This window comes from Bubalus kerabau, chromosome 11 (assembly GCF_029407905.1).
Source record: "Bubalus kerabau isolate K-KA32 ecotype Philippines breed swamp buffalo chromosome 11, PCC_UOA_SB_1v2, whole genome shotgun sequence".
In the NCBI taxonomy this organism is placed as follows: Eukaryota; Metazoa; Chordata; class Mammalia; order Artiodactyla; family Bovidae; genus Bubalus; species Bubalus kerabau.
Window position 1 is genome coordinate 75824119 of NC_073634.1, and position 24936 is coordinate 75849054.

The window sequence follows — 24936 nt, forward strand, 5'->3', positions numbered from 1 at the left end:
GGCCAGGCCCGGGGCAGCCTCGACCACAGAAGACCCCGCGAGGGAACTTCCACTTTTCTCAGCTCTGGCCTCAGTCCCTGACAGAAAACAGGCCCCTTCTGTGTGCTGGGGCTGGATGATGCCTCCAGGTTGCAGGCCCTCAAGTCTCCCAGGCGCATCAGGCTTGTTGTTCCAAGTCCTGGACCAGAGTTTATATTTTGTATGTGGCCTCAGTTTTCCCTGCCTGAGAAATGGACCTATGGATAGCAGCCCCACCTACCACAGAGGGTCTGTGTGTAGCCTGCAGGAGAGGATGGCTATGAAAATGCTAAAATGCTCCAGGCGGCTGGATGTGATTTCAGGCAACATTCAGAGAAGAATAGCACCTGGAGGCAGGGAGTGGTTGTTGCCCTCTGAATGCTGGGACACTTCTGAGTTTGTTTTATTTTTTTAATTTTTATTTTAATTGATGTATAGCTAATTTACAATGTGGTGTTAGTTTCTGCTGTACAGCAAAGTAATTCAGTTATGCATATATATATTCTTTTTTATATTATTTTCCGTTATGGTTTATTATAGGCTAGTCAATACAGTTCCCGCTGCTGTATAGGAGGATCTTGTTGTTTATGCATTCTATATATAACAGTTTGCATCTGCTAATCCCAAACTCTGACATTCCTCCCCTCCCTGCCTTGGCAACCACGTCTGTTCTCCACGTCTGTGAGTCTGTTTCACAGATATGTTCACTTGTGTTGTGTTTTAGATTCCACGTGCAAGTGATATCAACATGGTACTTGTCTTTCTTTTTCTGACTTACCTTCACTTATTAATAGTATGATAATCTCTAGGCCCATCCATGAAATGCTGCAAAAGGCACTATTCCATTCTTATTTTATAGCTGAGAAATAGTGCTCTTGGGGCTTCCCTGGTGGCTCAGCAGTAGAGAATCTGCCTGCAATGCAGGAGACTCAAGTTCAGTCCCTGGGTTGGGAAGATCCCCTGGAGAAGGAAATGGCAACTCATTCAATATTCTTGCCTGGGATATCGTGTGGGCAGAAAAGCCTGGTGGGCTACAGTCCATGGGGTCACAAGGGAGTTGGACACGACCTAGCAACTAAATAATAACAACAATATTGCTCTTAAAATCTAGTAGAATTATCAGGAAAAATTAAAGTTGCTCACCACTTGTTAGTTACCAACCCACAGCTGCAGATTCATATTTTGGAATATATCCAGAAAGGTACAGGGAGAGACCATGAAATGACCTGGGGCCTTCTTCCGCTGAACCTCCATTCTCATGGAGCGTTTCCTGCCAGACCTTGTAGGAGAAGAGCAGCCCACAGCCTTTGGTCTGAGGGCCAGGAGCCCAGATCTTCCTGGAGTCCAGCCTTGGCCCGCAGGGAGCAAAGCAGAAAAGAGAAGCAAAGTCTTATATCTAATCGCTTTGGAAGAAAAGTTTGTTTGCTTTCTAGCAAATTTTCCCGGAACTTTCTTTTTTTGTTCTGATTTTTAAATTTATTGTTAAAACAGTATGTCTGCATTAAAATGCATTTCTTAAAAAGTAATTCCTTAGCACCCAACCATCCTAACAGAAGTTGTCATTTTCTGTTTTCTTTTGCCACCTTTTCCCCCAGGCACACTTCATTTTACATCGCTAGATAAACAGATACAATTTTATTTTGTGCTTTTTTCCATTAGGCATAAATGTTTTTTTCATGTTGCTATGTAGTCTGTGTTGGTATCATTTTAATGGCTGCATAATTGCATTGAGTTCTGATTTACTCAACCATCCTCTCATTGCAGGCCATTAACATTGTTTCCAGGTTTGGATATATATATTTTTGCTACTATAAATAATTTCTCAATAAACATCTTCATGTATTGCTTTCTTTGTTTTTAAAAATTATTTTCCTATTTAGATTCCCAGGTTCTCCTTGGAGGCATGAGCTAGGTAGGGCTGTCCACTCTGGAAATTTGAATTATGCAGCCATTAAAATGATAATTATATTGACTATGTAGCAACACACAAAAACATTTACCTCTTATGGGGGATGCATGCATGCATGCTAAGTCACTTCAGTCGTGTCCGACTCTGTGTGACCCCATAAACGGCAGCCCACCAGGCTCCGCCGTCCCTGGGATTCTCCAGGTAAGGATACTGGAGTGGGTTGCCATTTCCTTCTCCACTTATGGGAGAATAAAGGCACAAAATAAAAACTGGGCTCTTAAATATCCTTAAACCAAGTCAATGATAAAAGAGAGCCCTGGGACGTCTTTAGAGACCTCTCTCCAAGTTGACACAGACGCACAAAGATCACTTTCCTGTGCTTTTTCAGTAGGCACCTGTGCGTGTTGTCCAATCCAGTCTTCTGTCGTCCGTGAGGGTAGTGTGTGAGCGCTTCTCCAGGTGTGCCATGTGGCAGGGGCTGTAGAGCTCTCCGTGGCTCTTGTGACCCAGCATCAGCTCATCTTTTCCTACTCCCTCAACTGCCAGGATTCTCAGGACCCTTTTCAGCCCTCCTCTTGGTCCTTCTTGAGCTGCATCAGCACTAACCGTAAGCATGTTCTTCCCTCTCAGGCTCCACCCACATGCTGACCCAGGAACTTGACATCTCTGTGTGCATTTTTCCCCACATTGTGATGTAGCATCTTCCTGGAACACACTCCATGCCAGGAGCTCAGGTCTGAGGATCTTATTTGGTGAAGTTATTTAACCTTCCCACTCCTTGGTTTCCTTCATCTATACAATGAACTTGACAATATCTACTGTTTGGGTTGTAATGAGGCAACACATGTGCATGTGGTTGACATCACATCTGAGATACAGTTTAACAAGCACCAGTTTCTCTCCTTCCTGCCTGTCTCCTTGGGCCCAAGGGAAAGCGTGGATAACGTGTGATGCATAGAGGTCCGGCCAACAGTAGGTACTACTGGGAACCTACTAACAGTTTATATGGTTTTTCTGTGGAAAAAGTAAACAAAGTTCCAAATAGCCAATGTGAAAACACGCCAAAACACAATCTGTACCTGTACTTTAAAGGCAGTTTACACAAAGCAGGAAACAGTGACGGAGGCAATGAGGTCAGCCAAGGCAGACCAGGCAGCGGACAGTTTAGGGAAGAGCCCAGAACAGAAGCCACTCTGATGGCTAGGTGATGATGGATCATGGCTGGCTGGCTGGGTCCTTCAAAGTCAAGGGCAACTTGCTGGGGGATGGGGCAATATTCCCAGGATACGGGAGGAAGAGAAGAGTAGGACATTGGGGGTTTCAGTAAACCAAAATATCAGGAATTCAAATAATAAAGGACCTTTCAGTTGCTCCAGTTCAGACTAAGAGTCCCTGAGCATCACAGGAGAGAGAGAGTAGCAGCTGTGAGTGACACAGGGGCTGTGCTGTGAGCCCATTTCAGTTTCTATCAGTTGTTTCCAAGTGAGGGGTGAAATGGATCAACTGTTGTGGCTCAGAAGTATTAATAAAAGAAAAATTGTCATCTCAACGCAAAGACACACATCTTACAGAGTTCACAGGGGAACATGTTCCCAGGGCACCCAGGGTGAGTGTCCCCAAACAGCTGCAAAGCAGCCCCAACACCATCTGAGAAGCCCTCCTGCTTACAGACAGGAAGGCAGCTTATAAACTATGGGCCAGCACCAGGAGGGTGGGGGATAGGGCAGCGCTGCAGCTCCGCTCCCGTGAGAAGCAGAGTGGCTTCTGTTCTGGGCTCTTCCCTAAACTGTCCGCTGCCTGGTCTGCCTTGGCTGACCTCATTGCCTCCGTCACTGTTTCCTGCTTTGCGTAAACTGCCTTTAAAGTACAGGTACAGATTGTGTTTTGGCGTGTTTTCACATTGGCTATTTGGAACTTTGTTTACTTTTTCCACAGAAAAACCATATAAACTGTTAGTAGGTTCCCAGCCTGAGCCACAAGTGGACACTGCTCATGGTACAACAGCGTTGAAATTGAGAACACAATCCCACTGCAATACTCTCTGAGCCCTCATGCATCTGGGGGTCTCCCTGCCCCCTAAAATTGAGTTGAAGTAGTTGTGATCTACCCTTCCTCCAAGGAGTCTATGCCCTGTAATAGTACAGAGCTTCCTCCAGTCTTCTGTTCTTTTTCTGGGGGATGGAGCAGAGGGTACAGGGAAGAGGGACTCATGTCTTGCTTATGTCCCTTCTGCCTCCATCTCCTGCTCACCTGCTTCACTTCAAATTTACCCAGCCAAAGCCTCCAACCTCTTCACTGGTTTCCACAAAACCACTCAGGCCAAGTGCTATACAAATTTCAGTCTCACCACTGAAGGTTGGGGAGGAGAGGTCCTGGGGAGGGTCCCATCTTAGAGCATTTGCACCCCCCCCACCTCCTCTCTCTCCTCCCATCTGTCCTCCTCACTCTCTGTCTCCTGAGGATCCCCAGCTCCCTCTACCCCACACTAATCCCTCCTCTATTGGGCAGAAAGCTGCTCTCTCCCTCCAGGCTTCCAGGACCCAGGGCTGGGGGGTGGGGTCTTCCTACCTGCAGGACCCACCTCCCCAGATGCCAGCTGCTCTTGAGTGTCAAGAGCCATTTTTCCCTTGTTGTTCTAGTAATTCCACAAAATAGTAAAGCTGGGGGATTGAACCGGGGAGTCATTTTTTCAACAATAGCACTTTACTTGGTGCTCTGGGAGAAGTGGCTTCCATTAGACTGGTGAAGGCAGTAAATGGAAACAGTCCCTAAATAAATCTGGCAGAAATTGAAAGAGAGAAGTTAGACGGGAAACAGTTAAAGGACATGCTAATAGGAGAGACAGTTTGTCACAGGTGGAATTGCCTGTGAGCGATGAGAGAGCCGGAGAGGCAGCCCCACGTGGGCCCCGGTGATGTAACTTGCCACTCTCAGCGGAGCTGGGCCACAGCCTGTGGAGGGGAGGGTGATGGAGAGAAGTTCTAAGGAGAAGGAAGCTTTGTGAGGTTTCTCTGCAAGACGCATGTTTTGGGGCTGGGTGTTTGCCCTGGGGTGAGACTACAGGCTGTCTGCGCTGTACACCCCCATCCCAGTCTTTGCTGATGGGAGGCTGTGTCCCAGAAGGGACAGTCCAGGGCAGGGGAGGGGGGTGGACAGTGCCTGATGTCATGTCTCTGCCATTTCTTAGCACTGTGACTTTGACCAGGTCACTTAGTGTAGCACCTGGGCAGCTTACTAGGTCATAGATTCTTGGGTCCTGCCCCTAGAGGTAACTGACTCAAAGAGACTGGTGGGTTCAGGCAGGTAAATTTTGATTAAAGCTCCCTGTGAGACTCAGATGCACAGCTGGTGTGTTGCCTTCTCTGGGTTTTGCTATCGTCAACCACAAAATTAGGTTATGCCGAGGTTGGCACTCCACATGCTAGCCCTGTTCTTGCCTTTCTTCTCAGAGATCCTCTCTCCTTTGAGTTCCCTGAAGATTTCACACGGCAGTGATGCCTCTGGCTGCAGTTGACAGCTGTCCCTGCAGGCACCCATGGGGGCCCAGACCAACATTTCTGTGCCCATTGGCAGGCAGGGTCAGCTACTGGCAACATGTTGGCCCAAGTAGCAACTTTACTTGGGAGCTTTAAATAGACAGCCCTGCCAGTCCCTGGGGGTATTGGTGATGCACATGGAGGAGTACAATGAAGTTGGGTGGAGAGATTACTAATAGTAGTTAAAGTTTATTGGGGGACCTGCCAGTACTTGGTGTTTTGCAAATATGATCTCATTTGATCTCCATAAAACCCCATAAGCAAAGTTATGATTCTGCCCATTTTACAGATGGGGAAAAGGTGGGGGGGGTAGTTTTAATGATCTGCTCAAGTTCACACAGCTTGTCTTGTTATTCTTGTTACCCAGGAACTTGAATATTGTTTAATGTGCTGTAAGACACTGCAGAGCTGCTCTCAGCTTATTAAAATGCTAACATCCAAATGTGCGTAGAACCTTCTCTGTAATATGGGCAAGTCACACTATTGAAAAATTGAGATCATATAAACCTCAAAAGCTACAAGGAATCTTGTAGATGTCAAATAAAAAGTTGCAACTCTGTAGTCAGTCTGACTCCAGAGCCTCTGCTCCTTCCACTTCCCGCCTCAAGACTCACCCAGCACAATGCCAGGCCCCTGGGCCACCCCCACACCCAGGCCTGTAGTCCCCTGAGCATCTTGATGTTAGCAGGTGGCACTTCGAGGAGGATTTTTGGGGCAGTGGCAGGTACCCACGGGCCTAGAATCAGGGCAGAGACTGGTGGGTCTGAGCCAGGTCTGGGCCACGTGGTCTCATGGATGTTTAATAATATTTAACATTTTTACTGCCTTTCTCCCTGATTTGTTCCATTAGCGATGTGCCTCCCGCTGCCGGCGGGACGCATCCTCAGCCTGTCGCTGCCAACCCATCTGTCAGCAGGAGACAGCTCCCTCACGGGCCTCTCTGTTTTTAAACTTCAGGAAGGCTGAACATCTGAAACACAGAGACCGTGTCCGTTTCTTATAAACAACTCGTGGGAAGGACGCCTCCAGGGCTTGGCCAACAGAGGGAGTGCATTCACCTAAGCGAATTTCTCAGGTCCACACGCCCTGCCCCCAACTTCCCTGAAATGAAAATGCAAGGCTTCTCGCTACTTGCTGATGATTACGCAGGCCAGTCTGGGCCTCGAGGGTTCAGGGTCCAGGTTAAGCCCCACTGTTGCCCTCTCCTCCTCAGGAGAACCTGGAAGGGGAGGAGACAACTGGGGAGCCCGTGGAAAAGGAAGGAGCGGCCCTGTTTCCCCAGCTCACCTCCACCCACACTGTCTGCTCTGGCTCTGTCTCCTGGCTGGTTTCTCCTTCTCAGCCCTTGGTGGGTCTGTCTCCCAGCACTGTTCGCTTGTCCTCTCGCTTGTCCTTTCACTCAGCTTGTACTTGATTCAGACCTTCTTTTATCCTGCCTGAGAAAAAGCACTGTGGTGCTAGCAGTAAAGAATCCACCTGCCAATGCAGGAGACAGAAGAGACACAGGTTCAATCCCTGGATTGGGAAGATCCCCTGGAGAAGTAATTGGCAACCCACTCTAGTATTCTTGCCTGGAGAATCCCCAGGGACAGAGGAGCCTGGTGGGCTACAGTCCATGTGGTCACAAAGAGTTGGACACCCAACTGAGCATGCACCTACATGCCTGTGTCTGCAGATGCTTCTGAAGAGATCCGGCAAGTTCAGGGTAGTATGGCCGTAGACTCTGCAGGGACTTCTGTAAGCGCCTAGACTGAGTTCCGTAGAAGGCAGAAGTGATGACTCACTTGGGGGCCCCAGGACCCCGGTTCAGGGCCTGTTACCATGGTAACTCACATATGCCTTGCTCCTACGGCTTCAAGTTCAGGCCATGAGCCTGTGTCTCATCTCTAGCTGAGCAAGCCGCATCCTTCAGTTTGGCTGGTTTGTTCTCTGCGCAAACACCAACTGCCAGGTGCATGGGACTCAGGGTAATACCTCAAGCCCTGCCTGCTCTGTGTGTGCAGGAATGTGATTTTTGAGAACTTTTTTGGGGGAAAAAATGCATACCCAGTGAAGTCAAGAGTAGAACTGTAGACAAAGCATTGACTTAGGAGTTTGAGTCCTCCTTCTCTAGGCTTTAGTTTTCACTCTTTGCAAAACATAATATGTATCATACCACCTGCCTGTAACATAGTCACAACCTTACCTAACCACTTGTACCCAGTAGGTGCTCATTCATGTTAGGATTGAAAACTGACTGAATGACTCGACTCAACACTGCCACCTTCTGGTAGAGTTACTCTGGTGCTTGGGGGTGACTGTTTAGACCCAGAACTAGGAATTCCTCCTGGGCAGATGGGCCCAGAAGCTCCATCCAAGCCACTGTTTCTGGTGACAAGCTCATCCATTTCCTAAGGGGCAGCACAGGTGCTCCCCAGGTAGCACAGGGTTAGAATAGGCTCCATCATCCACTAGTTGTTAGACCTGGAATTCCTGATCCACTCTTCTTGTAATGACCAACTCCCGCCAAAGGGTGAGGGACTTTTTTTTTTCCATTTAAATACACATATAAGTCCTTTCTTTTTAAATAGAAGTACTTAATGTTGTTCATTTTTCTGTACACACTGCTTTCACTGTATACCACAAATATACAGTGTTGTGCTTTCGTTTTTATTTAGTTCAAATTATTTTCTAATTTCCCTTGTGATCTCTTTGATATTTCCAAGATATCTTTATGTTTATTGATTTCTAATTTAATTTTGTTGTGGTCAGAACATATTTTGTGTGATTTAAATCCTCTTAATTTTATTGAGACTTCCTTTAAAACTCAGAATATGGTCTATCTTGGTCTATCTAAATGTTCCAAGTGCACTTGAAGAAGTGTGTATACCACTTTGATAGAAGTGCTCTATGTCAAGTAAGTCAAATTGGTTTATAATCTTTTCAAGTCTTTTATATCCTTAATTATTTTTTTGTTGATTGTTCTGTCAATTACTGACAGAGAGATGTTGAAAATTCCAGCTACACATGTGGATTTGTCTCTTTGGAAAGGGCTTAAAATGAGAAAAAAAAAAAAAGATATTTTATGTCTTTTCAGATATTTACTACTTCCAGTGCTTTTCATTCTTTTGTGTAGATCCAAGTTTTCCTTCTAATATTTTTCTTCTCCTCAAAGAAGTTTTTTTAAAAAATATTTTTTGTGGCTCTGATCTGCTCGTATGAATTCTCTCAGCTTTTGTTTGGCAGAAGAAGAAAGTCATTTGCTTTAAGTTTGAAAGATATTTTTGCTGGGTATAGAATAATTGGATTAGAGTCTTTTTCCATTCTCTCTGAGAGTAATATTCCATGTCTTTTGGCTTGCTTAGTTTCTGATGACAAATCCAGAGTCATTTTTGTCTTTGTTTCTTTATGTGTATGTGTCCCCCCACAACACCTCCCTCCTCAAATATATTTCTCTTTATTGCTGGTTTTTAGCAGTTTGATTGTGCTGTGTTGTGCTGTTTTTCTTCAAGTTTCTTCTGCTTGGATTCTGTTGAACTTCTTGAATCTATGGATTTATCATTTTTCCTCATCATGCTTTCCTCTACCTTCTGGAATATATATGCTGCTGCTGCTGCTGCTAAGTCGCTTCAGTCATGTCCGACTCTGTGCGACACCATAGACGGCAGCCCACCAGGCTCCCCCATCCCTGGGATTCTCCAGGCAAGAACACTGGAGTGGGTTGCCATTTCCTCCTCCAATGCATGAAAGTGAAAACTGAAAGTGAAGTCGCTTAGTTGTGTCCAACTCTTCACGACCCCATGGATTGCAGCCTACCAAGCTCCTCTGTCCATGATAGCATATTTATAATTCTTGTTTTAATGTTTGCACCTGCTTATTCTATCATTGGTGTCATTTCTGGGTCTGTTTGTATTAATTGATTTTTCTACAGGTTGTAGATCTTATTTTTCTACTTTTTTTCATGACTGGTGACTTTTTTTATTGGAGTATTAACATTGTTAGTTTTACATTGTTAGGTGCTTAATGTTGTTGTATACCAGACCACTTGACCTGCCTCTTGATAAATCTGTATGCAGGTTAGGAAGCAACAGTTAGAACTGGACATGGAACAACAGACTGGTTCCAAATAGGAAAAGGAGTACGTCAAGGCTATATACTGTCACCCTGCTTATTTAACTTATATGCACAGTACATCAGGAGAAACGCTGGGCTGGATGAAGCACAAGCTGGAATCAAGATTGCCGGGAGAAATATCAATAACCTCAGATATGCAGATGACACCACCCTTATGGCAGAGAGTGAAGAAGAACCAAAGAGCCTCTTGATGAAAGTGAAAGAGGAGAGTGAAAAAGTTGGCTTAAAGCTCAACATTCAGAAAACTAAGATCATGGCATCCAGTCCCATAACTTCATGGCAAATAGATGGGGAAACAGTGGAAACAGTGTCAGACTTTATTTTGGGGGGCTCCAAAATCACTGCAGATGATGACTGCAGCCACGAAATTAAAAGACTCTTGCTCCTTGGAAGGAAAGTTATGACCAACCTAGGCAGCATATTAAAAAGCAGAGACATTACTTTGCCAACAAAGGTCCGTCTAGTCAAGGCTATGGTTTTTCCAGTAGTCATGTATGGATGTGAGAGTTGGACCATAAAGAAAGCTGCGTGCCGAAGAATGGATGCTTTTGAACTGTGGTGTTGGAGAAGACTCTTGAGAGTCCCTTGGACTGCAAGGAGATCCAACCATTCCATCCTAAAGGAGATCAGTCCTAGGTGTTCATTGGAAGGACTGATGTTGAAGCTGAAGCTCCAGTATTTTGGCCAGCTGATGAGAAGAGCTGACTCATTTGAAAAGACCAATTCTGGGAAAGATTGAGGGCAGGAGGAGAAGAGGATGACAGAGGATGTGATGGCTGGATGGCATCACCGACTCAATGGACATGGGTTTGGGTGGACTCCGGGAGTTGGTGATGGACAGGGAGGCCTGGCGAGCTGCAGTTCATGGGGTAGCAAAGTCGGACTGAGCAACTGAACTGAACTGAACTGAACTCCTGTGAGAAACAAATTTACCATCTAGAGTACAATGTTGGTTTATGGGGGTTTTGTCTTTAGACTTTCAGTACCCGATTGAAACATTATTTTCCAAAGTTGCTTGGTCAGTTCCTCTTTCCCAAATTCTTTCAGTGAGATTTTGTCACTTATTTGTACATAGTTACTTTTATTTGTCATGACCTACATTTCATCCTGAGTTCACTAACATCCTGCACTTAAAACATTTTTAATTTGTAGCCAGTAAACTTCATTCATTGTGGTATACAGTTCCATGGGTTTAAACAAACGTACTAAGGTGTGAAGCTGCTGTCACAGCTGCACCATACCGAGCAGTTTCACCGCCCTAAGCATTTCCGTGTGAGGCTTCTTTGTCATTAACTCCGTCCCCTTCCCCCACATGTTGGCAACCACCCAGCAGTTTTCCATCCTTATATCATAGTTTTGCATTTTCCAGAATGTCTTACAAATGGGCTCATACATTATATATTATTACACCTGACTTCTTTTACTTAGCAAAATACATTTAAGAATTGTCCATAGTGTTGCACGAATCTACCTACTGCTGAGAAGTATTACGTTGTATGGATGTGCCAGTGCCTGTTTATCCACTCACCTGTTGAAGTATATATTGATTGTTGTGGCTTGCCTTTTCACTCTTGTAATGATGTCTTTTGAACTACACACATTCTCAAGTTTAATATATTCCAATTTATGAAGATTTTCTCTCATAATCAGAGCTTTGTGTGTATTATTAAAGAATCTTTGCCTCACAGTTATGAAGGTGTTGTGCTACGCTTTTTTTAATTATCGGTTTTCCACATTGGATCTATGATCAATCTTGGAATTGATTTTTGTGTACAGTGTGAGGTAGGAGTCAAGATTCCTTCCTTCTGTGTATGGATATCCACTAAACCCAACATCTCTTATTGGAAAACCTCTTCTTTCCCCTACTCCATTGCAATGTGATCTTTGTTATACATGAGGCACCCATATATGTATGGGTCTGTTTCTGGAATTTCTATCGGGCCATTGATTTGTCTATCCTTGCATCAGTACCACCCTGAATTGATTACAAAAGTCTTAGCAAGGTCCTGATATCTAGCAGTATAAGTACTTCAGCCTTGTTTCTCTGCCTTAGGATTGTCTTGGCTATTCTTGACCCTTTGTATTTCCATATAAAGTTTAGAATCAGCTTGTCAATTTCTACAAACACATCAACTGGAAGACTTTAGAACCTTATTAATTCTGCAGGAAATTTGAGGAGAATCAACATCTTAATAATATTGAGCCTTCCAAGCAAAAAACATGTTACATCCAAGAGAAGTTTTTAAAGCCTCTAACATACAAAAGATTTTGCTACACACTTCTCCCAGGACACAGGGTCTGCTCACCTAGTCTTGCACAATGATGAGTCATCTTTCAGGCAGTGCTTCTCTCAGTGAGAGTCTGCTCCAGTAACCTAAGGGCTCCACTCAAGGTCTAGGAGGGGCTGGCTTCTTGTACAGACACCTCCATCCATGCTTCTCCTTGCCAGATGCTTTACATCTGTTTAAAATTTTAAAAATATGAACATTTGATTTACGAACATAGGAACATTTCAGATGAACATATCACTTGAAAATGATATGATTTATCATTTTTAAAAGAGTTGGCAGCAGACAAATGAGCAAAAAATAAAGCATTATTTAAAAAAAAAACCACAGTAAAAATTAAGAAAGATTAATTAGTAATGAAAATATCAAACGAAATAATGCTGTTTGATCTTTTTTAAAAAAAAAATGAGATCTGAAGAATCAAACTGTGTCAATGATGTCAATATTGAGTCACTAGTGTATTTTTGTGTGAATTTTTTTCCAGCAACTGCAAAAAGCTCTTCTTGACTATGTGCTAGCTGGAGGAATGGTGAGGAGATATTTTTAAGCTAAGTCCAAATATTTTCCCTCTGACTTTCATCTTCAAATCAAATCTCTTGTTCAATAGCTTTGAGAAGAGCTTTTATTAAAAACAAAACAAACAAAAAAAAAAACCTTAGTTTTTTGGCAGGGACTGAAATCTTTTTATTTACAAACTGTAGTTTCTGTTTCCAAAAAAATCCTCAGCGTTTGGAGTTTATTTTCACCTTCTTTAGTTTTGTCATGCCTGGATAGAGACTGTACTACCATTACCTGTATAAATTTCTACATTGACATGTTTATATTCCCTTGTTCAGAACACCTTCACACTAGGGTATATGTTATTCTTGAAATGGAAGCATTACTTTGTCAATTGTCATCTTCTTCCCTTGGAGGATTGAAGACTGCTAAATGAGTGTGAAATTTTATGCAGATAATAACTCTCTGGATGGGTCCCAAATTTTATTAGTTCAGATTTTAGATTGTTAAAGTAAGAGCAACAAAAATCTAGAATACAGTAAACTGGAACTGAGCTCATTAATGAGCCATGCTCCCTCTCCTGTGTTTTTCCAGCTGTTCTTCTGTCTGCTACTGGCTGGGCTGGGCCAGACCTGAGGACTCTGGCTGAGTTGGCTCTTGGCTCAGGGTGGAGAGATGAGAGAGGCATGGAGGCAGCTTCCCCTGGGCCTTTAGAACTCTCCCTGCAGCACCATCAGCAACCCTCTGCAGGGAGCTGCATGTGTGCCAAGGACACTTTGTCATGGGCAGTCTGTGTCGTGGGAACTCCCTTTGGAGAGTGTTGTGGAAGGGAACCTGGGGGGAGGGAAGCTGCCCTTCTGGACCATAGACAGGCTTGGGACACTCTCCTGGAAGGTGGCCCTGGACCTCACAGAGAACTATACCAGTTTAGAGCTATACCAGTGCCTGGCTTCCAGGGCCCAGACACAGCTCTGGTGACCTAGGTCTAGCCCTGAGACTAGCACCTGCTCTGCTCCTTGCTCTGTTTCTTTCACCATTCCCCAGCCTGATGGCCCATTGCTGCCTCCTTCCAACCCCCAGGGGTTCTCTTTTCTGTAGCGTTTGCTCCTATTGCTTTAGAGCTCTCAGAGACTGGGGGCCACTTTTTTGACTCCAATCTCATCTCCATTTTTGCACTTCTTGTAAAAAAAAAAAAACTTTTTCAGGTCATGCTTGGCCTCATTGCCACCATTCTGTTTGATAGTTATGTGGCACAGGCCACCGTGGCAGGAACAGTACCAGGCAGACTCAGAAGATCCTAGGCTGGGCTTGTTGGCTGAATGACCTTGGGAAAGTTGCTCTCCCCATTCCCCGCTTCCCCTTCAGGGCCTCATTTCCACATTTGTGATTATGAGGGGGTTAATCTAGATCAGAGATCTCCAGACATTTTTGATCATGCACCCTCAGCAATAAAATAAAATGGAGTACGTACCCATAATAGGCATATATTCACTTATAAACCTTATGCCTTTACTACAGTACTAAATGTTATGAAATAAACGTGCAAAATTAAAAGTTAAATATGTGAAATATATATATATATATATATATATATTTTTTTTTTTTGTCTGTACCACACTGCTTGTGGGCGTTCCAACCAGGGACTGAACCCAAACCCTGGGCATTGGACGTAGAATCTTAACCTCTGGACCACCAGGGAATTCCCTACATAAAAATTTTTAAAATAAATTCTCCTTTACTTTACATAACAAAATTTCCTCCTTTCACAATTTTATTGTTTGCTTCTAATTAATAACAGTGTCAGAGAAGCAATTGAATATGTTTCATTTCTCTTTGGAATCTTGCTTTAACACTTTGAGACAGAGAGCCATTTAGGAGTCTGGTTTAGCTGGGTTTGTTTTTAATGGCTAAAGTAGTTGATCCAAAGAAAAGGATGTATCACTAGCTACATTAAATTATGGTACTCATTTTCAACCCCAACCACCAATTAAAGACTTTTGATTGAAATTAAGCTGGTTGATGCCCATCTTCCGTTACATGAGTCAGCGGCTCTTATAAGCTAATTGGCAAGCATTGCATATTGTATATACACTTGTTAGATTTTTAACAAATGGACTGAATATCCACTCTTTACCTGGACTACTTTCAAACAGATTAGAAAAATAAGTTTCTAATATTTTCAGATATGCAGATAGAAGCATCTTTATAGGTGATCACAGGAGATGACAGGTTGTCAACAACAAAAATCTCATTTTCAAAAATCTCAGGCATTCTCTTCAAAGCATGGGTTTGAAGTGTTTGGAAAATCAAACACTTTCTCACTCAATATTATAAAAAGTCATCCTTTACCTTGAAGAGTGAGAAGAATTTGAGTTCATATTTTGGTGGATATCTCTGAGGCAGCAAACTGCAACAGCCACTTGTCCTCAGAAAAGGCTCACCGAATTTCCAACTCTTGTCTTTTTGTACAAGAATACATCCTCTTTAACTCTGATGACTCTTTTAAGTGCACTGCCAGAAGATAACCAACAAGCCTCTGGGTGGTTCAAAAGATTTTCATAGTCATTTTCCTTCTGATTATAAATCATTTTATAAGTTTTACTATATTAAAAAAAAAACTGATCACACCAATGCATCCCACAGCACTTGTATATATCTGGATTTGAGCTCTTGACTACAGTAGCCTGAAGGAAATTCTGCGGGGAGTAGTTTCACATGTATCAACATCCTTGCACCCCTACCCAGAATCCATTTTCATCAGGAAGCAGCCACTCTATCAGTGATTACACTCAGACAAATTTTCTCATAAATGATGTCTTTATTAAGGAAGTAATGTACTGTTCAGTACACATTGCCTCTTCCCTTTAGTGGCTCACAGAAATGTGGTTCCTCATGTGTTTCATTATTGAAACAGAATCTAGGAACACCATGTTAGAAACAGCCGCATTTTCTTCAACTATTTAATACATTTTGTGAAATTTGTTCTAATGCATATTTCTGTGCACCTTCAGCAAAATTTTCTCTGCATCTTCCAATAGAATCTGTGGTCATCATATTGTGTTCAAGTACTATTCTTGCTACCAGCAGGTACCACACCAACAGCCAGCTTCCCAATCTCTACGAGACAAGGTGTGTGTGTGTCGGGGGTGGGTGTGTGTGTGTAGGTGGATAATAGTCATGTGATACGGGTCTAAGGGGGAATGAATTGACTTCCTGGCAATTATTCTTCCTCCCCCATCACGCCCAGTAATTCCAGAAAAAACATCTACTTCTGCTCCATTGACTATGCTAAACAAGCTGTGGAAAATTCTTAAAGAGATGGGAATACCAGACCACCTTACTTGCCTCCTGAGAAACCTGTAAGCAGGTCAAGAAGCAACAGAACCAGACATGGAACAATGAACTGGTTCACTGGTCACCCTGTTTATTTAACTTATATGCAGAGCACATAACGCGAAATGCTGGGCTGGATGAAGCACATGTGAAATCAGGATTGCCAGGAGAAATATCAATAATGTCAGATATGCAGATGACATCACCCTTAGAGCAGAAAGCAAAGAGAAACTAAAGAGCCTCTTGATGAAGGTGAAAGAGGAGGGTGAAAAAGCTGGCTTAAAACTCAACATTCAAAAAACTAAGATCATGGCATCCAGTCCCATCACTTCATGGCAAATAGATGGGGAAACAATGGAAACAGTAACAGACTTTATTTTCTTGGATTCCAAAATCACTGCAGATGGTGATTGCAACTATGAAATTAGAAGACGCTTGTTCCTTGGAAGAAAAGCTATGACAAACCTAGACAGCATATTGAAAAGCTAAAACATTACTTTGTCAACAAAGGTCCATCTAGTCAAAGCTATGCTTTTCCCAGAAGTCACATATGGGTGTGAGAGTTGGACCATAAAGAAGGCTGAGTGTCGAAGAACTGATGCTTTTGAACTGTGGTGTTAGAGAAGACTCTTGAGAGTCCCTTGGACTGCAAGGAGATCCAACCAGTCCATCCTAAAGGAAATCAACCCTGAATATTCATTGGAAAGACTGATGCTGAAGCTGAAGCTCCAATACTTTGGCCACCTCATGTGAAGAGCTGACTCATTAGAAAAGATCCTGATGCTGGAAAAGATTGGGGGCAGGAGGAGAAGAGGACACCAGAGATGGTTGGATGGCATCACTGACTCATTGGACTTGTGTCTGAGCAAGCTCCAGGAGATGGTGAAGGACAGGGAAGCCTGGCGTACTGTAGCTCACGGGGTCTCAAAGAGTTGGACACAACTGAGTGACTGAACAACAACAATCCCCATCACTCCCAGTAAGGCCAAGTAGTAGGGGCAACCCCCAGGGAAGGGTTGGTATCTCATTCCACGTTGGATAGATGCTTAGGCAGTGAGCTTATTGATCTGAGTGCAGGAGAACAGAACGGGAGATGGGACTTCCCATTACATCTGATTGTATTCTCATTGTTTCTACCTCATAGAGAAGAACTCGCATTTTAAGTATAAGAGGTATCTGCCCTGACATTTTCTTGTTCACTTGCATTTGCATTGTAAGCATTATCTTCAATTGTGGTTTCCTTGCAGGAATCTTGTTAAGCCACCTATCCATTTGTGAGAGTAAATTTAGTTACAATTTGGCAAAGTAATCTGTAAAGCCACTTAGCTACATGCATGCGACCTGGAATACATCACACTAGATAGCTCTTATCAGGATCCATTTGAGGCAGGCAAACCAAGCTTTCTAGGGAGCATGGAAGTGAATGGACAGAGCAAACAGGAGCTAGTTTGGAAGACCTAGCAGCACAGTCCAGATTCACCTGGACTCTGGCCACTCCTGAAACAAATTTATGTATATATATATGAGATTAATTCTGTCGATTGAAAATCTTATTTACAATGCAGATTTCTCAATGTATTGGTTTACTAAGGCTGCCATCACAAAGTATCACAGCTATGTAGATTAGACAGAAATGTGTTGTCTCACTTTCTGGAGGCTGGAAGCCTGAGGATCAAGGTGTCTGCAAGCTTGGTTGCTTTTGAGAGCTGGGAGGAAGAATCTTTTCCAACCCTCTCTCCTAGCTTGCAGAAGTTTTCTGGCAATATTTGGCATTCCTTGTCTTGTGCCTGTGTCACCCAGATCTCGGCCTTCATCTTTATGTGATGTTCTCCCTGACTAAGTGTCTCTGTGTCCAGATTTCCCATTTTATAAAAACACCATTCATGTTAGGTCTGGGGCCCACCCTAGACCTAATATGCCCTTAACTAACCACGTCTGCAATGGCCATATTTCCAAATGAGGTCACATTCTGAGCTATTCAGGGTCATATAAAATTTGGAGGAGATGCAATTCAATCCATTATGCTGGGCTGTGCCTCAGATCTTCTAAAACAGGATCTCTGAGGGCAGGAGTTACAATTCATGTATTCAAGAAAGACCTCAGATAACCAGTATGCTCATTAAGGCTAGAGATCTACACAGTCATGGGAAATGACTCAGAATGTCATCTCTCCCATCTCAAGTGTATACACCAAATAGAATTAAACCATAGACTTTCATATTGTAGCTGAGTTCAAAAGAAACAAAACAGAAATATTCATGATGAATGTCTCCAAAGTGGAGACATTAAAACTAGAGAGCAAAGCGCTGGCTGAAGCTAGGGCAGCTCTGAGGAGTGATAGACAAGGTCATGGGCCCAGAGAGGCTGGGGCTGGGGTCCAGTGAGGGAGCCGATAGGGTGTGTGTGCTGTGGAACTACTCCTTTTGCAAGAGGCCTAGAGCCTTGCAGAGATACCTTATCAGACAAAGGGGACTAGAAAAATCAACTAAAGGTTTGTTTCCACTAATCAGAACTTTGGAAGATGGAGAAACTGCTGTGTGAAATTGCAGAATCAAATAGCTTTCTTAGTTGAGATGCATCTAAGGAAATGGAATTTTGGTTGATGAGAAGGGAGTGATCAGGGGTCAGTCTGGGACACCAGAAGCAAAGCTGGGATCTGATAAGGTCTACCAGCAATAGGGTGAGATTAGAGTAGACAGAGGCTGGATTTCTGAGCAATTGTGGGCCAAGGAGTCCCACTAGGTGGGGATAGATAAGAGACACAGAGAGCAGGAGGAGGAGAGTGCCAAAGATGAATATGTTGCTTTTAAATATTCCCAAGATTGTTCTGTGCCTTTAACTCTCCTTAAATCTGCCCATTCCCAAAGCCCATCCCACCAGCCCATTCCTGGGGGCTGGAGAGAGAACAGCAAGGTGGCCTTCATGAGCTGCCACTGAGCTGGTTGAGAAATGGCTTAGAATCTTGTGGTGCTGGCTCAGAAGAACCCTCCATGAATGACCCTGGCCAGGCCCACTTTAGAGAAATCAGGGTTTCTAAAATCACATGACACTTCCTTATTTGGGACTCAAATTTGAGAATTAATTGGTTTAAAAATGAAAACTGCTGTACAAATTATAATATCTTGTAGCAGTTGTATACCAACTTGTAATAATATCTTGTAGTAGTTGTATACCAACTTATAATAATATCTTGTAGTAGTTGTATACCAACTTAGAGCTACCATCTGTTGAGTGTTATTTATTATGCAACTTTAGGGTTTTCCAGGTGGGGGTAGTGGTAGAGAACCTAATGCCAATGCAGGAATGTAAGAGACATGAGTTCAATCCATGGGTCAGGAAGATCTCCTGGAGGAGGGCCTGGCAACCCACTCCAGTATTCTTGCCTGAAGAATCCCATGGACAGAGGAGCCTGGAAGGCTACAGTCCATAAAGCTGCAAAGAACTGGCCATGACTGAAGCAACTGAGCACACACACACATAAACTTTAAACCTATCCTGTTTAATCCTCACAACAGACCTATTAAGTAGGTATAGTATTATCCCACCCCATCTTGTGGATGAGAAATCTTAGGCTCTGAAGATTATGTAAAATGATCACTAGTAAACGGTGAAGCCAGGTCTGAAACCTGGGTCGGTCTGACTTCTACATCAATATGTTAATAGTAGTTAAACATGGAGAGTGAATCAGGAACAACATTTATCCCATTTTTAATATTATGGGGGGGGGTGTTTCCCAAATTTTACATATAAATTAATAAACATAAAAAAAGAATAACAACCAAAAAATGAGCCTTTGGGAAGTACCTGCAGGAGAAGGCAACAGTGGGGAGAGTGATGTTAAGTGTGGTCCTTCATCCTGGGTACGCTCCATCATGTCCATGATCCTGGCTCATTGACCTAGCATCTACTCCAGTATTTAGGTTGTTGCTCTTGCTTTCTTCCCAAACCCAGGACACTGTGCTTCTAATAGATTAATGAGGCCCTGGGAGGCGTGAACCTGACACTGACAAGCCTCCTGCCTCTTTCTCCTCCTCCACCTACAGGTCAACCCTTTCAGAGACCGAATCTGCAAGGTGTTCTCCCACAACAATGTGTTCTCCTTTGAGGATGTGCTGGGCATGGCGTCTGTGTTCAGCGAGCAGGCCTGCCCCAGCCTGAAGATAGAGTACGCCTTCCGCATCTATGGTGGGTGCTGTGGGGAGTGAGTGGTGGGACAAGGGCCATAGAGTAAATACCACATCTGGAATCCATCAGCATCAATGCATTGGTCTGATGCTGTTCGTTGGGGATTACTTGAGTATGAGGGGTATTATACTTCTCAAGTGCTGTAGATCTTTGTTTTTTTAAATGGTTGAGAAGTCCAGCTCTAATGGATTGATGACTTCCCTCCCATGTCACCAGAGAGAGGCAAATGGAGTCACTGGTGCTGATTTTCCATATAGCAGCATGGGCAGGCCAGAAAGAGAAAGAGAGGACTATATATGGGCATGAAGGGGTTATGCTTGTTCTGTAAAAGTTAAGAGATTTAAAACACTGAAACTAGCTCAGACACTAAATAGCTGAGAAATCTTGGGCAAATCGGTTTACTTTTTAGAGCCTCGGTTTCCTCATCTTTAAGGGACATCTTTAAGGGACATCTCTGAGGTCCCATGACACTTTATGCCTCTGATCTTGTCAGGGAGCCACAAAGCTCTGCTGAAGTTCTGCTCTTCAACGTCATGAACCCCTAGCACATCTGGGGTCCCGGAAATTCCCAAAAGGAACCAAAAGGAAAGAAACAAAGCCTTCAAACAGATCACGTGCAAGGCTTCAAGCTCATCTTGACAACCCCTTGGGCCAAAGGACTCGTACATTTAGGCTTGTGTAGTTTGTCATCTCGCCTGTCTTCCTTTTCTGCCAGCTCCTCCCACCCAGTCCCCACATGGTGGACGCCATCTTATTCCTGCCTCAGCCAAGCGGACTTGGATAGAATGGAGTGAAGGGGATTTAAGCCAGAGGGACCTATGAAGTCTCAGTGTCTCATCTCTCATGTAAAAGGGGCTTAATGATATTTTTGTATTTGATATGTCTTCAGGCTTAGTATCCAGTAAACGCATAGGAAATCATAAGTTGCCCTACAGAGACAAGCTGAGTAAGCTCCTATCATACTGTCTCTTCTGCAGAAAGCAACTATAAACTCTAAACAAAATGTAAAAATCAACTACCTCAAGGCACTGCATAGCCACGGAAAGCATAGATTTAACACTTGAAAAAAGGAAATGGTACTGAACGGCTTTCCACCCCCCTCCCCCAACTTTTAGTTTTGTACTTTTCCAGCCTGAAGGTGAGCTTCAGTAAGTGGCCTCATACAGGACTAATAGAAACCCTGATCTCTTTCTGACTTGAAAAATCAGAGAGTTTGGGACACCTTTCCCCTCAAAAGTGAAAAGAAGGGAGAGTCCATGAAAGAAAGCCAGAAGGAGCCAAATCTCATTCTGACCTCTAAACCACAGATACCAGGGTGAACTCAAAGCAACTCAGGTAAGGATGAAAGAACTGAACGGAGAATTGAGCTGCCATTGCATTTTACAAGGTCCCTGAGTGAGAGGGATTGTCCACTAGAATAGAAAATTCATCACTGTTTGGAAGAATATAACAGAATCCACAGTTTCTACATAAAACATTTATAATGTCTAAGATACAATAAAATTATTCAGTATTTTATTATTTTTTAAACAAAAAATGATGCATTCCCAAGAATGAGGACTGACTCTGATATGACCCAGATGTTGGAATTAGCTGATAAGTATCTTCAAACAATTATTAGAATTATGCCCAATGATATAAAAGAAAATGGGCTCCTAATGAATGAAAAGATAGAAATTCTCAGTAGAAAAATAGAAACTATAAGGATCAAATGGAAAACACAGAACTCAAAAATAAAATATCTGAAATAAAAATCTACCATTTGAGCTTAGCAGGAGAATCAAGCCCACTCCAATATTATTGCCTAGAGAATCCCAGGGATGGGGGAGCCTGTTGGGCTGCCGTCAATGGGGTCGCACAGAGTCAGACACAACTGAAGTGACTTAGCAACAGCAGCAGCAGCAGCAGGAGACTCAAGATGAGAGAGTCAGTAAACCTGGAGACTGATCAATAGAATATAATCTAATCTGAAGAACAGAGAGGAAAAATATGATGAGAATAAAGAGAAAGATCCTGAAGGACATGTAGGACAATAGGAAGGTCTAACAAATATCCAACTGACATCTCAGAAGGAGAGGAGAGAATAAACAGGGCAGAAAAGATATCTGAAGAAATAATGGCCTCAAATGTTCTAAATTTGATGAGACACAAATTTACAGTGAACTTTAAGCAGGGTAAGTACAAATGAAATCATAGACCCAAATTCAGTTGGCTTAATAGTCCATTCAGTATTATTCCTCCTTCCTCACCCCAAGTACTGCTGGGAGTCCCCAGGGATTTCCAGGCTATCCACAGCATTCTAGTTCATGAGCTGTGATAGTTTCGTCGGGCCTTCCACCACAGAGCACTTGCTGTGCTGTCTCTAGCCTCTTCCATCTCCTGTTAGTACTCTTCTGGATGGGCCAGCTCTTCCGGGTGGAAAATGCTGACCCAGACTAGGGGCTCTCGTCTTACCTGTGCAAGTAACATGAAGTTACCTGTGTAAAAGGCAACCGAGGAAGAGCAGCAGTGTATCAGTTTTCCACTGCTGTGTAATAAGTTACCATAAACTTAATGGCTTTAGATGAAACATACTTATAATCTCACATACTTATAATCTCACAAGTCTGGGCACAGCTTGGTTGGGTCCTCAACTTAGGGTTTCACAAGATTGCAATCAAGGTTTTGGCTGGGCTGCAATCTCACCTGAAGAATGAGAGGGGAGGAACCCACTTACAAGTTCACTCCAGTTGTTGGCAGAATTCATGGGCATGACTGAGTGACTGAACAACAACAACAATAGAATTTAGAGCCCTGGCCTTTTGTTGGCTACCGCCTGCATACTACCTTCAGTTTCCAGAGGGTGATCTATGCTCCTAGTCACATGGGCCTCCCAACATGGCCAGCTGCTTCTTCCAGGACAGCTAGGGAGTCTCTTGGGCCAGACTGCTGGCAATACAACATATTATATTATCGACATCTCATCTGTTGCCAAATCCTGCTGCTTAGATGTAAGTCCCCACACACACTAGATGGGTGTGTCGATTAGACAAAAGCATGAACACCAAGAAGAGCAGATCATGAGGGAAGGAAGGCACTAGAGTTTGTCCACCTTAAGCAGTGTGGAATCCATGTCAGAAGTGAAGCAGGCTTCCCGAGGGCCTCAAATGCAGCTGGACAGTGCTCAGGAAGCCAGGCAGCTCCTTTCTCCTTTTTTCTCTCTGCCTGCCTAGTCTCTTATCTCTGCTTCTCTCTGTGCACCTTCTCCTTCTGCAGATCCAATTTTTATGCCTCTGTGCCTATGGACCAAAGATGATTACCCCAGCCTTCACGTGACCTATGGGCTTCACTCTGACTGATGGGCCACAAGCATCTCTGTCTCTCATTTCCATTTTCTCAGGAGATGCTTATTGGCTCCTCGAAACCAGAGATCCAGCTGCCCTTGGGTTAGGTGACCAAGCTTGTCCAGTCATCCACAACCAAGAAGAAGCAGAGTCACATAAACAAAGGCGGCTTCTGAGGCCAATCACTGGGAGTTGAGATGCTGCTCAGAGATGGTAGGGTAGGCTGGGCAGATGTTCCAAAAGATATCTGTCTCAGCTGTCTTTCCATTGTTTCTAGAGCTAAACAAACAAAACCACCAAACCTGCAGGGAACTAGATGAGTAACCTCTAGACATGGGAGCTCAAACATCTTCAGCTCAAGAATGGGGGGAAGGTCCTCCTTCCTGAGAGGTCACGCAGTGTCCTCAGGTCACATCGAGAAGCAGACACTCCAGGCCCCTACACTGTCCTTGTATCTTCTCCCCTCTACCCTCCTCGAACAGTTTCCTTCCTTTTTGAGCTCCAGTGCGAAAGCAAAAAGCACAGAGCCTTCATGCAAATCAGTGGTGCAAATGGATGCCTCGGGACTCGTAAACTCCAAGGCTTCATCAGCTAGACTCAGGCAAATCTGAATTCTCTTCGGGCTCAGAAGATTTGCTACCTTACAGAGCTGTCAGCAGGATTGAAGATAGGACGTGTGAATCTCTGAGCCTGGTGCCTGGCCCGTGACGGCTGCTCTATAAATTGAGGTGGTAGTGGTAGGAATGAAGGAAGAAGAGGAGGACTAAAAAGAAGGGAAAGAAAAGAGAAGAGAGGATGATGATGTGATGGCCTCAGCAATCATCCTTAGCCAGTCTGAAGACCTAACTCAATGTTCTAACCCCTCATTATACCAGTTGTGGCCTAGATACCAGCAGCAGCATCAGTGCCAGAGAACTTGCTCGAAATGTAGAATCTCAAGCCTCAGTCTCCACTTACTGAATCAGAATCTACCTTTGAACAAGACTCCCAGATGATTCCACTGCGCCTGAAAGTTTCAGAAGCATGGCTCTAACCCACTGATTTTCCATCGCTGCCAATACTGGAATTGCTGTTGTTCAGTCGCTGAGTCATGTCCAACTTTGTGATCTCATGACTATAGCATGGACGACATTGGAATTACCCAAGGAGTTTTCAAGACCTACCCTTGGGCCCCAGGTGCAGAGACTTGATGTGATGGTGTTGGGTATGCCCTGGTTGGCACGCTTTTTGAAAGCGCCCTGCAGGATTCTAAAGTGCAGCAGGAAAAAAAAAAAAAGTGCTGAAGAGTTACTACTGCTCTGACCTACTATATTAGTTAGGACTGCATTCAGTTACTTGTAAGAGCATCCTTGTTTGGAAAAAAAAGAAATCCTGGATTCAGGCAGTCCAGAGCTGAGGTAATGGCTCCAGGAGGCAATCAAGGGCCCGGGCTCCTTCAAGCCTCCTAATCTCCCATCTTTAATGGGAGTGCCGTCCTCAGAGTCAATGTATTCTGTGCCTACAGGTATCTCGTCATCCCAGTCAGGGAGAAAAAGAGATGGGAGAGGGGATAAGGACAAAAGGGACATTGAAACACACCGACGACATCTACTCTTCTTTAACAAACTTTCTTGGAAGCTCCACCCAGCAAACTTTAGCTATAACTTCATTGGCCAGAACTGTTACATGGTCACACATAGCCCCAAGGGGGACTAGAAGGCTGTGTATTTTAAGCTGGACATAAACATGAATTG

The 24936-nt window shown here is 43.8% G+C and overlaps 1 protein-coding gene across 1 annotated transcript in view; it reads left to right on the forward strand.

The window, feature by feature from the left end:
• CIB4 (calcium and integrin binding family member 4) overlaps positions 1–24936 on the forward strand; it is a 68512-nt gene that overhangs the window by 39534 nt on the left and 4042 nt on the right. The window contains exon 7 of the mRNA XM_055539145.1: positions 19739–19880. Coding sequence (XP_055395120.1) covers positions 19739–19880 — 142 coding nt within the window. The remainder of the gene's footprint in view (positions 1–19738; positions 19881–24936) is intronic.